The sequence below is a fragment of the Pantherophis guttatus genome, chromosome 2, assembly GCF_059756535.1.
Source record: "Pantherophis guttatus breed Tessera chromosome 2, ASM5975653v1, whole genome shotgun sequence".
In the NCBI taxonomy this organism is placed as follows: domain Eukaryota; kingdom Metazoa; phylum Chordata; class Lepidosauria; order Squamata; family Colubridae; genus Pantherophis; species Pantherophis guttatus.
In genome coordinates this window covers 31458227-31471082 of record NC_142064.1, presented here as the reverse complement: position 1 = coordinate 31471082, position 12856 = coordinate 31458227, and the positions used below count along the sequence as shown (strand labels likewise).

The following is a 12856-nucleotide window of genomic DNA, read 5'->3' as shown; positions in this document are numbered from 1 at the left end:
CACCTTCATCCATAATTCCTTTGACCAGAGGACTCTGCAGCATGGTTTATTTCTTTTGGAAGTTCTAGCAAGATACTTGTGTGTGTTTTTGCAGGAGGTGTTTTACGGGAACCTTGAAGGTCTGGGAAGGGACCTTGGAGGTCTTCTAGTCCAATCCCTGCTCAAACAGGAAATCTTATATCATTTCAGTCAAATTCTTGTAAGATCTTTTCTTTAAAATCTCCGGAGTTGAGCACCCACAACTTCTGGAGGCAAGTCATTCCGCTGATTAATTGTTCTGTCAGGCAATGTCTCCTTAGTTCTAGGTTGGCTTTGAAAGAGAACCAACATTCTATGTCATTATCTCTTCAGCCTTTCCCCATAACAGTCAATCAGTATTGTACTCTAATTTCATATACTTAATGCTTCCTCACTGATTTAATTACATATATGCCAGGAGGAAAAAATCCTTTCTTATAATTTTTTTTCCTTGAGACCCTAAAGCCTGCTGATGCCATCATCATCATCCACAACAGAGGAATAGCACCTTTTTGGGCACATAAGCAGAAGCTGTCAGAAAACAGTGTGTTATAAAATACGATAGCTAACTAGAAATCTTTTGTTCAAAGCCATTGTACTTGGTAACATGATGCTAGTGAACTTTTAGAGGACACCTAGTTGGCCATTGTTGCAAAAAGATATTTTGGATTGGGTGGATTTTTGGTCAGGTTTGGAAAGGAATGATGTGTATGTTGATAAGGAAGGAAGGAAAGAAGGAAGGAAGGAAGGAAGGAAGGAAGGAAGGAAGGAAAGAAGGAAGGAAGGGTTATTTGGGATTCTATCCAGACTAGACTGAACAAAATCATACCTTATATCCAAAACAGATTGCAATTTTTTCCCACCAAGGTTTTCCAACTTTTCTCCTAATCAACATTATTTCAATCAGTAGAATTAATTTATCATCCAGACACAGAATCTCCCTCATCCCCACTCCCTTGGAGGTGTTTACTGGCAAGCAATACATTTATTTATGCTGTGCCAATCCAGTGCCCATTTCAGATAGCTTGAAGAGATACTGTTCTCATTTTGAGATTTCTTTAGGATTTTTTTTTTTTGCTTTCTTCTATCAAGTGAAGCTATAGCATCTTTATCTTCTGAAGATCAGTAATTTTAACAGTTTGTTGTATTTTAATTTCCTGAAATTCAAAGTTCCCTAGAGCTCTGAGAACAAGAGATATATATCTTTGCTTTTAGCTTTGTGTGCATGTTTGCCTTTGCATGCACATTGCACAGCCTGTCCTATCACTAGGCATAGTGAGACAGCTGCCTCAGGGGAGGAGAGATTCATATTCAGAAGTTCCCCTTGGTCTCCTTCTAATTTCATTTATTTATTTATTTGAATTGTTTGCTGCCCATCTTGCTTCAAGGCAATTCTGGGTGGCTTACAGCAATGAAAACCAATAAAACCATAAAAAAATAAACATTTCTATTAACAGTAAAATTTATAGTTTAAAGATGGGGAGAAAAGGAGCAAGATATGTTTATGGGGGTTATTGAAGTTGATGAGAATCAGTATGTATGGGTCTTTAGGTAGCTAAATGGCTGCAATGGGTAGAAATAATTTGCATGAATAACAATGCACTGGTAAACTAATCCATTTTAAAAGCAAGCTCCCTTGCTATTTCATCTCTGCTTTTTTTTTTTATTCATTCAGTCCTGTTTCATCCTAATTCATCACATTGTTTCTTGATCAGCTCTTTCCAAAAGGTTATGTGACAGAAACAACTTCCTTTCCCATTTGTTCCAAAGTACAGTATTCTTAATCACAAGCTTTCATGTTCTGTAGTAATGTTTCCTGGTTCCTTGCACTTACAATCCCCCCCAAAATGTGAAAGTTTGCACACCAAAAATTTGTTTTATAAAAAATACAGTAAGATTTCTTCTTAGATATATAACCGTACCTCCACGGGGTATTCCACCATCTACTTGTGACATAGCTTAGAAAAGGAAGAAATATGTAATTTATTTCTACAGCAACTTTGTATCTGAGAATCTTTTATTTTGGGATGTTAATGCAGTCTTGTATGGAAACCCTCCTCACAATCAAACCAAGCAATGTTTACTCTGTTTGAGTACTTACTGATAACCTCTCTTAGGAGGAAACAAAAGCACTAATTGCAGTCTCCCAGCAAACATTTACCCACTGCTTCAGGATGGTCAATTTATCTAGTCCCCAAAATGGCAGTCCTGAAACTGAAATGAGTGAAAAATAGATATTCGAGAAGAAAGGGGAAAGTGATCTAAAGACTCAGAGTTTGAAGCCGATTTTACAGTGACTCAGTCAAGCACTGAATCCTTCCCAAACACCACCTTTATTTAGCAAAGCCGTCAGTTACTAGCCTGGCCTGGAAACGGGAACGGGACATTCAATTGCATTTTCCAGGCTGTTTCATCTGCAACAGCTTCAAGGACTTGAAAAACGCAACAAAAATATGAAGTAGGGGGCGGCTGCCTTTGTGCAAAAACATGATCGCACTCTCACACTCCAGATGTCTGTGGGGCAAGCTAGGACAGATGTAGGCTGAGCCTGCACCCGCAGGTTTCACTCCGAGTCGAAACTCCCAGTCCTGCAGGTGGCGACAAATGCCCTTAAAGCTATGCGCTGTCCGTGGTCCTGAAACTCCCATGACTACGAAGCAGACGTCGAGAACGAATCTTGCTGCCGCCGCTGCCAAACGCAAAGAAAGGGGGGGGGGGGGCGGAGAAAAGGCAAAGCGCCCATTCGTGGCCTTCTTTTCAAAGTGCCAAATTATAGCTGGAGGGAGGAAAAGGATCGCGCCCGGGTTTCCTCCCTTCTTTGCAGCTTCACAAATCACTCACAAACCATTGCTGTGGCGGTTAATGTGTTACTTCTTTCGGCTGATCAAAATAAGGAACGACCGTCCTTACTTCTCTTGTCGAGCATACTTTCCCCCGATTTTTTTCAGCTTGGCCTCTGGCCAAAGCTTAGCTCATTCTGCTTCCCAGCGACTGCACTACCATCTGGGTAAGAAGGGAAGATGCAGCCAACAGTGCAGCCAGTACCAATGTGAAATGTGTTGGATAAGTGGAGGGAGAAGATGCAGTTTTGTCCACTCTCTTACACACCCGGAGGTGTGGAGTCCCAACTCTAGAATGAGGGTTGGGAGTACTGAGAGTCGTAGTGCGATACCTGTGAAAGGTATCAGTTGAGGACGGTTGCCTTATTTGCTGGCGACTTAACTTTTGCTCTGAGGAATGATTTGCCTTCCTTTACACTGGTTAGAAGTTTGGGAGAAGTGAAGGTAAAAGCGAGGGACTGAGTGCTGGAGGCTCGAAACTCTGTTTCGGGTTTAGTTTCCCCTTCTGAATGGAGAGAGGGTCTCTTTCTTAGTCGTTTCACCAGGCGTGCTGTTCCACATTCTACTGATAAAAAGGAACCATCGCTTGGAGTGTAATGCAACCCAGAGAGAAATACCTATTCACACCCATAAGGTGTGTTTGCCGGAGGAGTAGTCGATGGGAGGATGTGGAGTGGAAACTGAAGAAAAGATGAAGGGGGCAAAGTGGAGAAACATAAAAAAACCCGGAAAGATTTGGAAGTGAAGAACTGGGATTGAGATGAAAGAAAGGACAGAAGGAAACAAAACAAGAACCTAATAGCAAAAGGTAGGAGAACCTCAAAGACTGAAAGAGAAGGAAAGTTACCAACTGAGTGGCGGGTGGAGTGGGTGCTAGAGAGGAAAGGAGAATCGAAGAGAAAGGGAGGGCAGAGCGAAAGGAGCCCGGAACAGCCCGGGAGCTACAAAAGCGGGGGGCGGGGGGCGCAGCTGCAGAGAGAGAGAGACGTCGGCGACAGCAGCAGCAGCAGCAGCAGCAGCAGGGCTAAAGAACGGGAGCAGGAGCGAGGAAGCCGAAGGGGAGGGAGGGGGCCGAAAGGGGAGAGAAGAGAAAGGAGGCAAAAGAAGCGAAGGGGCAGCCGAAGGAGGACAAGATGCATCCGGACGAAGCCTCAGCCTCAGCCTCAGCCAGGACGGAAAGACCGACGGGGAGTCGGGGAAAAAGAAAGCTGAGCAAGTGAGAGTTATTCGAGGAGGGCGAAGCAGCCGGCTGGAGGCAAAGAGAGGGCAAGAGAGTTCTTCGGGAAGGGCGAAGCGGAACCCCGAGCAGCAAGTGGGTGCCGTCGGAGAGCGGAGCGCTCGGCGCCGTCGGTCCCAGAGCGCTCAGACTGGGACGCGCGATGCAACCGGCGCGGCGCTGCCACTGTGACCGGGGCTCTCCCGAGGAGCTGGACGTGGCGAGCCCGGCCGCTCCCTCGCTATAGCTCATTAAGGGACACGTCATCCAGGCAGGCGGCCGCCCTTCGCCTGTCCCGTCGGGGGGCCATGGTGACCCTCGGGAGGAGCTGCCCGCCGCTGCCAGAGCCGGAGTGAAGGCGCTGCCTTCTTGCCCGCCCCTCTCGCCATGGAGCTATCCAACGGCACGGCGGCGGCCGGCTTCAGCGAGCCGACCGGGTCCCCAACCCCGCCGCCCTCGGGGTCCCCGGCCAGCCTGGGCTATCAGCTGGCCACGTCCGTGGTGCTGGGCGCGCTGATTCTCTTCGCCGTGTTGGGCAACGCGTGCGTGATCGCGGCCATCGTCCTGGAGCGCTCCCTGCAGACGGTAGCCAACTACCTGATCGGCTCGCTGGCCGTCACCGACCTGATGGTGTCGGTGCTGGTGCTGCCCATGGCCGCCCTCTACCAAGTGCTGGGCAAGTGGACGCTGGGCCAGGCGATGTGCGACCTCTTCATTGCGCTCGACGTGCTGTGCTGCACCTCGTCCATCTTGCACCTGTGCGCCATCGCCCTGGACCGCTACTGGGCCATCACCGACCCCATCGACTACGTCAACAAGCGGACGCCCCGCCGGGCCGCCGCCCTCATCAGCCTCACCTGGCTGATCGGTTTCCTCATCTCCATCCCGCCCATGCTGGGCTGGCGGACGCCCGAGGACCGCTCCGACCCCAACGCCTGCACCATCAGCAAGGACCCGGGCTACACCATCTACTCCACCTTCGGCGCCTTCTACATCCCCTTGTTGCTCATGCTGGTCCTCTACGGGCGCATCTTCAAGGCGGCCCGCTTCCGCATCCGCAAGACGGTCCGCAAAGCAGACAAGAAACAGCCGCCCTTGTTGCCCGCAGCGCCGGGGGAAAAGGTGGCCGACACTTGCCTGTCCCACTCGCCGGCCAGACGCACCAACGGCGGTCCCCAGCAGGAGCAGCGGCGGCGGCAGCAGCAGCAGCAGCAGGCAGCGGCGGCCAAGGGCAGGAGGAGCGCGGCGGAAGCCAAGGGGGCGCCCTGCGTCAACGGGACCCTCCGGCCGGGCGAAGGCGGCTGGGTGGCCGCCTCGGCCCTGGAGCTGCGAGAGGTGACGCCGTCCAACTCGGCCAAGAGCCTCATGCTGCCCCTGCCCAACCACCCCCTCCCCGACGCCGCCTCGCCGGCCCCGGAGCGCAAGAACGAGGCCAAGAGCGCCGAGGCGAAGCGCAAGATGGCCCTGGCCCGCGAGCGGAAGACGGTCAAGACGCTGGGCATCATCATGGGCACCTTCATCCTCTGCTGGCTGCCCTTCTTCATCGTGGCGCTGGTGCTGCCCTTCTGCGAGGTCGGCTGTTCCATGCCGGAGTGGCTGGGCGCCGTCATCAACTGGCTGGGCTACTCCAACTCCCTGCTCAACCCGGTCATCTACGCCTACTTCAACAAGGATTTCCAAAGTGCTTTCCAGAAGATCGTCAGGTGCAAGTTCTGCCTGTCCTGAGACGGGGCGGACGGCGGCCGAGTTTGCCGGGAAAGCTTCATCTCCTTCGGCTCCACGGACTTGGGCGAGCCCGAGCTTGTTTCGTTGGCGGAACCTTCTTGCCCTCCTTCTGCGGGACCGGAATTCTTCGCCTCGTTTTCTCGGGGCCCCTTGGCTTTGGGGGTGGGAAGGGGTGGGAAAGAGAGCGTCCTTGGGGGTCGCCGCATGGCTGGAGGCTCCTGGCGGCCTTGGGGTCCGAACACAAGCAAGGCTAGCGCGGGCCGAGATCTCTGACCCTGCGCTCTTTTCTTTTCTTTTCTTTCTTTCTTTCTTTTTTTTTTGCTCTCCGTCCTCTTCCTTTCCGAGCTACTTCTCCCGCAAGACGGCTCTGGAAGGTAGGAGCGCCCGGTGGAAAAGCTGACTGTCCCTTTTGATTTCTCTGTTTCTGTCGGTCCCGGTCTCGACTCCTTCTCGGAGTTTACTTCTTACTCCAGGCTTGAGAATCTGACTCTGGAGACCGGGAAATGGGGGGTGGGGGGTGGGGAGGGGGGGGGAAGAGAGAGTGATAAAATCGGAGGAGGCGGTTTCGTGGGTAGGACGGGCTGCAGGATTGAAACTGAGACGGGAAAGAAAGGAAAGCAGCCCCCCCTCCCCATGGGAACCCGCCCGAATTTAAACTACAATAAAAGCCACCCTATGCATTAAAAGAAAACATCTGCTCATCTCGCCTAATTCTTCCTCTCTCTCTCGGATTACCCGCAAGAAAGTAACAAGCGGCCGCAGCGCAGAATTTGCTTCGAGGAAAGGCCGAGTAAGTCGGAACTCTGAAAGGGAGCGAAGGTTACCCCCACCCTGGATGCCGGGGACCTGGAAGCGGCCTGCCAGGCATCTGGGCTGGGCCGGGAGGAGGGATGGTCTGTCTTGTCCCGCCACCTATCTGGGAAGGTCTTGACTTGATTCCTGAGCCTGTTTGTTTCCCGAAGCCCCTTCTCCCAGCATCACTTTGGGTTGGGGGTTTTCTTCCAAAAGAAGGGGATGCGTGGGTGAATGGATGTTGAAACGCCGGTGGGGTGGAGAAACAATTCATTCCCAGGCAGCTTTGCTGGGAAGTCAATCTTTGCTCTGGTTTTTGTTTTGGAGGGGGGGGGCTTTCATTTGGGGGCAACTTTGGGGCAGAATCCCAGGGCTTTGTGGAGAATCAGCAAGGGTAAGGTGGGGTTGTGGCTGGGATCTCCGCTGTAACCCTAGAAGAGGCCTGAAGATCTGGGGCAAATAAACTCCCATGGAGCCAGCATGGAGAAAGTTTAGGCAAGTGGCCTCACCAATCTCTTTGGGCTCAGTATTGCAGAAGGGAAAAAAACAGCAGAGCAATATGGGATTGCATTGACAGAGTCAATGGAGAGGGCAGGCCAATAACTGGGTGCTTCAGGTGTGCGGCATAGGGTTCATTCAAGCCCCCAACCTTCAATTTACAAAAAGAAGAAGAAGAAAAAGAAGCTTCAGCAGAAATAAAGCAGCTTTTCTTTTCTTGAGGTTTCCTCTGGAAAAGATCAAAGGTGCTTCTGCACCATTGGATTCTTCTACAACTTGTAGAAGTTTGGAGGAGAGCCTCTTGAGCCAAGATAGCAATTATAAAATTTGATCCAGATAAAAGTAAGGCCTTCTCCTGCCTTATTTTTTTATTATTATTTTCTAAACTGGGTGGAACCAGTTTGTGGTTCTCTGCAATGTTGTCCATGTGCACATAAAGGCCCAGGGCTGCCCGCTGCACTTCCATTGCAGGCTGCCAATCTCCAGCCCTTTATTCCTTAATAGACCGTGAGTTTGATAATATGCCATATGTGGCCAGCATGGAGATATTAAAACACTAGAAATAACACTGTAAAAGTTCCATCAGATATTCCATCCAAACCCAGATCACTATGCTATATTTAAAGTGATCCGAAACAATTGTTCTGTCACAAAAATGTGGCTGTAAACTCAGTTTACTTGTTTATGAACTGGTTTCTTTTTTTAAAAGGTGCTTTCTGGTTATATATGCTAAATCAATGTCACAAAATTGCAGTGCAGGGCCTGAAAGCAATCCAGAAATCCTTAATCTGTAAGAGACGTATAGAACCCCATTTTAAAATGTGTGGGTTAATACAGGAGTATAGGTTGTGATCTACAGGTTCTAGCAACAATCTCACACACAAGTTTATTTTATTAAGCACATTTAAATTTTTGAAGCACACTTGAACGAAACCCTAAAGGAAAATAGTGAATATCTGAATCTCACTTACCAAAGAGTCTGTCCTGTAGAAAAACAACAATTAGACAAGTCTAGAAATGATCTCTGAATCCTTCCCTCAAATGCCGTCAGTTCGAATCTGATTCTTTCATCCAATCCAGAAGCGCTTTCTAGGGGAATCAGCAATGCTGTCGGGTACCATTGGGAATGGGGCTTGTGCTAGATCTTGGAAGTGTTCTCAAGGAGTTCCAAGGAACATCCATTAGTTTGTATTCTAAGCAGATGTTTACGGAGTTCTGTAGTACATACAAATGTCAGTGTAAACCTAGGAGCGATGAGATCATAGAAGATGCAGCACTATGGGCATAGAAAGAGAGACCTTTGATCTATGTAGTCCAACTTGTCAATCTTGACTGAAAGCAGTCATCTAGAATTTCAAGCAGATTTATGCCACTCCCCTCGCTTTTCCAGAAATTTAGGGCTTCTGCGGGAAGATAAGAATGCTTACTTTCAAGCAGGAAAGGTTATGGATTTTAAGCAACAGTGAATTCATATTTGGAATTAGAGGAATTTCAGTATATTTGCTTCCATAGAAAAGCTTTTAGAATGCTTCTTATAGAGGCACAATAAATAACCCTTGCTCACACAGGTGCATGCATATTGCTAATTCAGAATATTTTTTAGGAAGACTTCATAAAGCAAGAGACTAAATATTTTCTAGATTGTCCTAGAAACACTGAAGCAGATCTGTGATTCTTTTCATGTAATTCTTGGAGGGATTTTCCAGCGGCTTGAAGATTAGATTAATAGAATAGAAAAAAATGTGATTCATTTATTATGTAAGTCCAAAAGACCACTTTCCCCACCCCAGACCCTGTTTTCTCACTAGGATATCCCCCTTTTTTTCTTAGCTTTCAACTCACTTACCAGCTTCATGTAAATTACAATGTTTGAAACTAGACCATGTGGCTTGCAAGCAGTAGTTTACAGTTTAGTGTACTGGCTAAAATCCATCAAAATAGGGTTTATTCACTGGCTGAGGCTGGAGCGCACGAAGGCTATCTTTCTGATGGGGAAATGTGAATTTCCATTGTCATGTTGATTGTGTGATAAAAGGCAGCATCAAACATAACTACCACAGGTACATATTAAATTAAATCAATCTTTGTCATTAGAAAACAGAAGTCGCAACTTTTTCTTTTATTTTTCATTTTTTCATTTTTCATTTTATTAAATTTGTATACCGCCCTACTCCCGAAGGACTCAGGGCGGTGAACAGCCATAAAATAAAACATATAGATACAAAATTTAAAATAGAGATAAAACTAATTAAATAAATGTGGCTGAATCATTTTAAAACCCCAATAAATTAAAACCAAATTTAAAATTCCATTTAAAAAGAGGAAAAGTTTAGGTCAGGCCAGCTTGATGGAATAAGAACGTCTTAAGCGCGCGATGGAAGGTACGCAGATCCGGAATCCTCCGTATCTCCAGGGGGAGCTCGTTCCAGATCGTAGGTGCCCCCACAGAGAAGGCTCTCCCCCTGGGGGCCGCCAGTCGACATTGTTTGGCCACTATTTTCAACCATCAGATCCAGGCTGCACAAATCAGGGCAACAACTGAACAGCGGCAGAAAGTTGAAAGTTTTCTACCTTGCTTTGTTGGCCTCTAGTGGTCATCTGGAGTTTTGCAGCCCAGATATGGTCATCCTTTATTCTTTAAATCATTTTGTTCCATGATTTATTCCCATTAATTATTAGATGCTAAGAATATTTTTTAAGTGAGAATACAATCTCTTCCTTATTCACAACTGAGTTTTAGTTCAGAGGTAGTACATAATTGTCATGAAGAAGATGCATTGGTATCTCCATAAAGCAAAAGAAAACTGCAGCTTAAATTCCTAAGCAGCTGCCAGCCGGTAGTCTAGATTGCTCATTGATCTGAAAGCGCATTCCTAGGCTTCATATTTTTCTTTAAAAAAAAAAAATCTTAAAGCTTTCACTTTCACTGCTAAAATCTGTCTATTTTTAAAACAGCAATAATATTGATGTTTTTCCATAACAAGGTATTATCACAATTTTCAGTTGACTCTTTGGCTAAATAGCTAAGTGGCTAAACTTTCTACGACAGAGTAGGCTTCATTGAACACTATAAATCTAATCTTTTCAAGACAGTTAATCTGCTAATCTTTTCTACATGTAAATATAATAACATCAGAGTTCTTGGTTTTGTAAAACAGATAAAATCCCATTCCAAGTTAAAACCATGTTTATTTTTGGAAATAGATAGAATAGATAGAATTCACTGATATCATCTGGAAGATATTTAAATCTTTAAATAATGTGCTCAGGTCAGAACATAATTGTGTAAGTAAAACTTCCAAATTTGCAAATAAACTGAATGTAGGCATTATTGAGATTTGACTGCAAGTATGGAGTTTAGGACAAAGTAAACCTTAAAGTATACAGTTTTGCAATATAGTACAATTTTAAAAAATGCCATATTTACATGGCTGTTGATTTATTCCATGATTCAAATAATACAAGCTTCCGTGAGTTTTGCATTGTCTCTGCAGAGGGAAATTAGTTTTATTGAAATTTTCTCTAAAATGTCAGGGTTAAGCCATGCTTTATATTCCTGGTTTATGAATCAGTTACATTTTAACCAGAATTCTCTCGGTGCAAATACAGATTTATAGACAAATATAGAAATATAGACTTCGGATGGAGTTGGATTCTTCTGCAGCAACCACTTGTGCAACAGCTGTTGAAGTCTGTTTGACAAGAGCAATTCAAGACATTTTAAAATTGAAATTGAGAACTCAAATGGCCTCTCCTCTATTTGACTGCAAACGTCTAAAGGTTTTGCTGTTTCATTCAGACCCACATTTTTGCTATCAACCTCTCTGCCACTCATGATACAATCTGAAGTGTTTACCTGACTTCTCTGCCTGATCCCGTTGGGTGTATGTCTCAGTTTTTTTCTGGAATAAGGGCTTTGTATGGTTTAATCCAAAATTCCCAACTGGTTGTTTTCCATCTGTATTGGACTTAAACTCTTGTAATTACTCCTGTAGCAGCTGGGAATTATAGGAGCTGAAATTCAAAATATATGGAGAACACCAAGTTACGGAAGGCTGATTTAGTCTTTTAATAGCACACTTTTATCCACATCTGCTCAGACACACATTCAGTGGGGTTTACTCTGGGTAAATAAATATAAGATTGCAGCCTATATTGGTTTATTAATATATACATTTAAAAATGTATGTCCTACCTTATACTATCCCATGGGTTTATCATGATTTCTGACTGTTTTTTTTGAGTTACATGTGGGAAATGGGAAAAATTAAAATCTTACTTTCGCTTAACACGAAGTGCTTCAAATGTTTTATAATATCCAGAACTTGCAGTCAGCGTGATAAAATAAATTTTAGGAGTTAAAAACCTGGAACAAATTGTGAAATCTTTGAAAGGCACCAAGTTTTGAAGAACTGTTTTGGAAATCTACTATTTTCAGTCTGCTCTTTGGATGTCATGGATTAAGAGACAACCCCATTTAATGTAATACTAACTACTGATGCTTTAGAGCCAGATTAATATAGTGGATAAAGCACCAGGCTATAACTAGGAAATAGAGACTGGGAGATGGTACATTCTAGTCCTACCTTAGGCACAAAGCCAGCTGGGTGACCTTGGACCAGTTACCCTTGCTTACCCTAGCCTAGAAGGAGGCTGAAAATATTGCCAAAAATCCCTGCAGGAATCAGTCCAGGCAGTTTTCAGGAGTCATTACTGTCACGACACAAAATACAATAAAATAAAAATGCTTTAGATAGGACTGGCTACTTTTGTTCTAAAATTTTCTTATATTTCTTTTCTTAATATTTCCCAGGCATTGCTGACCATATTTTTTTCTCCAATTTGCCTCATGCTCTTTTATAATGCAATCAATGCTTTCCTTGAGCATGTCTCAAAAAAATAGCGTGACAAGTCCTAAACTAAATTCAGCAACCCATTTTGAAATTGCATTTTATGGATGACTCCTTGGCTTCGGGTCCAACTACAGTGACTTGGAAAACTGGTCTCTTCCATTCAATTGAACTTGCTTCACACTCCAGGTGTTGATTTCCCAGATGCTGTTAAAATTATTTTACAGTAATGGATAAGGAGTTTGTGTGTGCACGCACATGCGTGCTAACGCATGCTCATGCTTGGAATCAGTTTCTGAATGCTGGAAAGGCTGTCACAAAAAGAAAGTACAGAAGGCTGTGAATTTAACAAGCAACAATGGATGAAGGGTTCACTTTCTGATTGCAAAATTGACTGGACAGTGACATCAAATACAAGTGTAATTCTGTCTTCCAGAATCATATCTAGGTGATTCTGGGCTAAGTAAAGCTATTGTTTCAGTGGGACAGGTTTTGCAGAGATGATCAGAGTCTCCTAAAACCCTCTTTAGAATCACAAATCCTAGGGATGTGACAGAATGCACCCCTGGTTACATACAGGGTAAGGATTGGGACCTAATTTGTTTTCCCCAAGCCTAACTAGATTTGACAGGGATGTGAATATATTTGCACTACTCAACAGTCTACTCTCTTTGTGATATTCATCTTCAATCTCATGCTTGAGTCAAAAGGTGATCTGCTTTAATCCGAAACAATTTGTGCTACCTAGAGCTAAAGGAAATGTTATTCTGTGATTTATGTGAATGTATATGCCCACTGATGAGCTGCAGCTGCTTACTATGTTCAATGACAGGTGATTTTAATATGTTCGAAAATTCATTTTTTGGATCAAAATGGATGGCATTTTCTGAATTAAAGTGAACTTGAATTTCATTTTT

At 45.0% G+C, this 12856-nt stretch overlaps 1 protein-coding gene across 2 annotated transcripts in view; it reads left to right on the top strand.

Moving 5' to 3' along the window:
- The first annotated feature begins 3044 nt into the window (after positions 1-3044).
- The window catches only part of HTR1A (5-hydroxytryptamine receptor 1A), a 41080-nt gene continuing 31268 nt past the window's right edge, over positions 3045-12856 (top strand). The window contains exon 1 of one of the 2 annotated variants that reach the window (XR_015732089.1): positions 3045-6589. Coding sequence is in view for 1 of the 2 variants with exons in the window: in XM_034440972.3 (XP_034296863.1) it covers positions 4462-5799 (1338 nt within the window). In the remaining variant the exon portion in view is untranslated. Of the gene's footprint in view, positions 12852-12856 lie in introns of those variants that run through there. The other variant, XM_034440972.3, reaches the window with a different exon arrangement.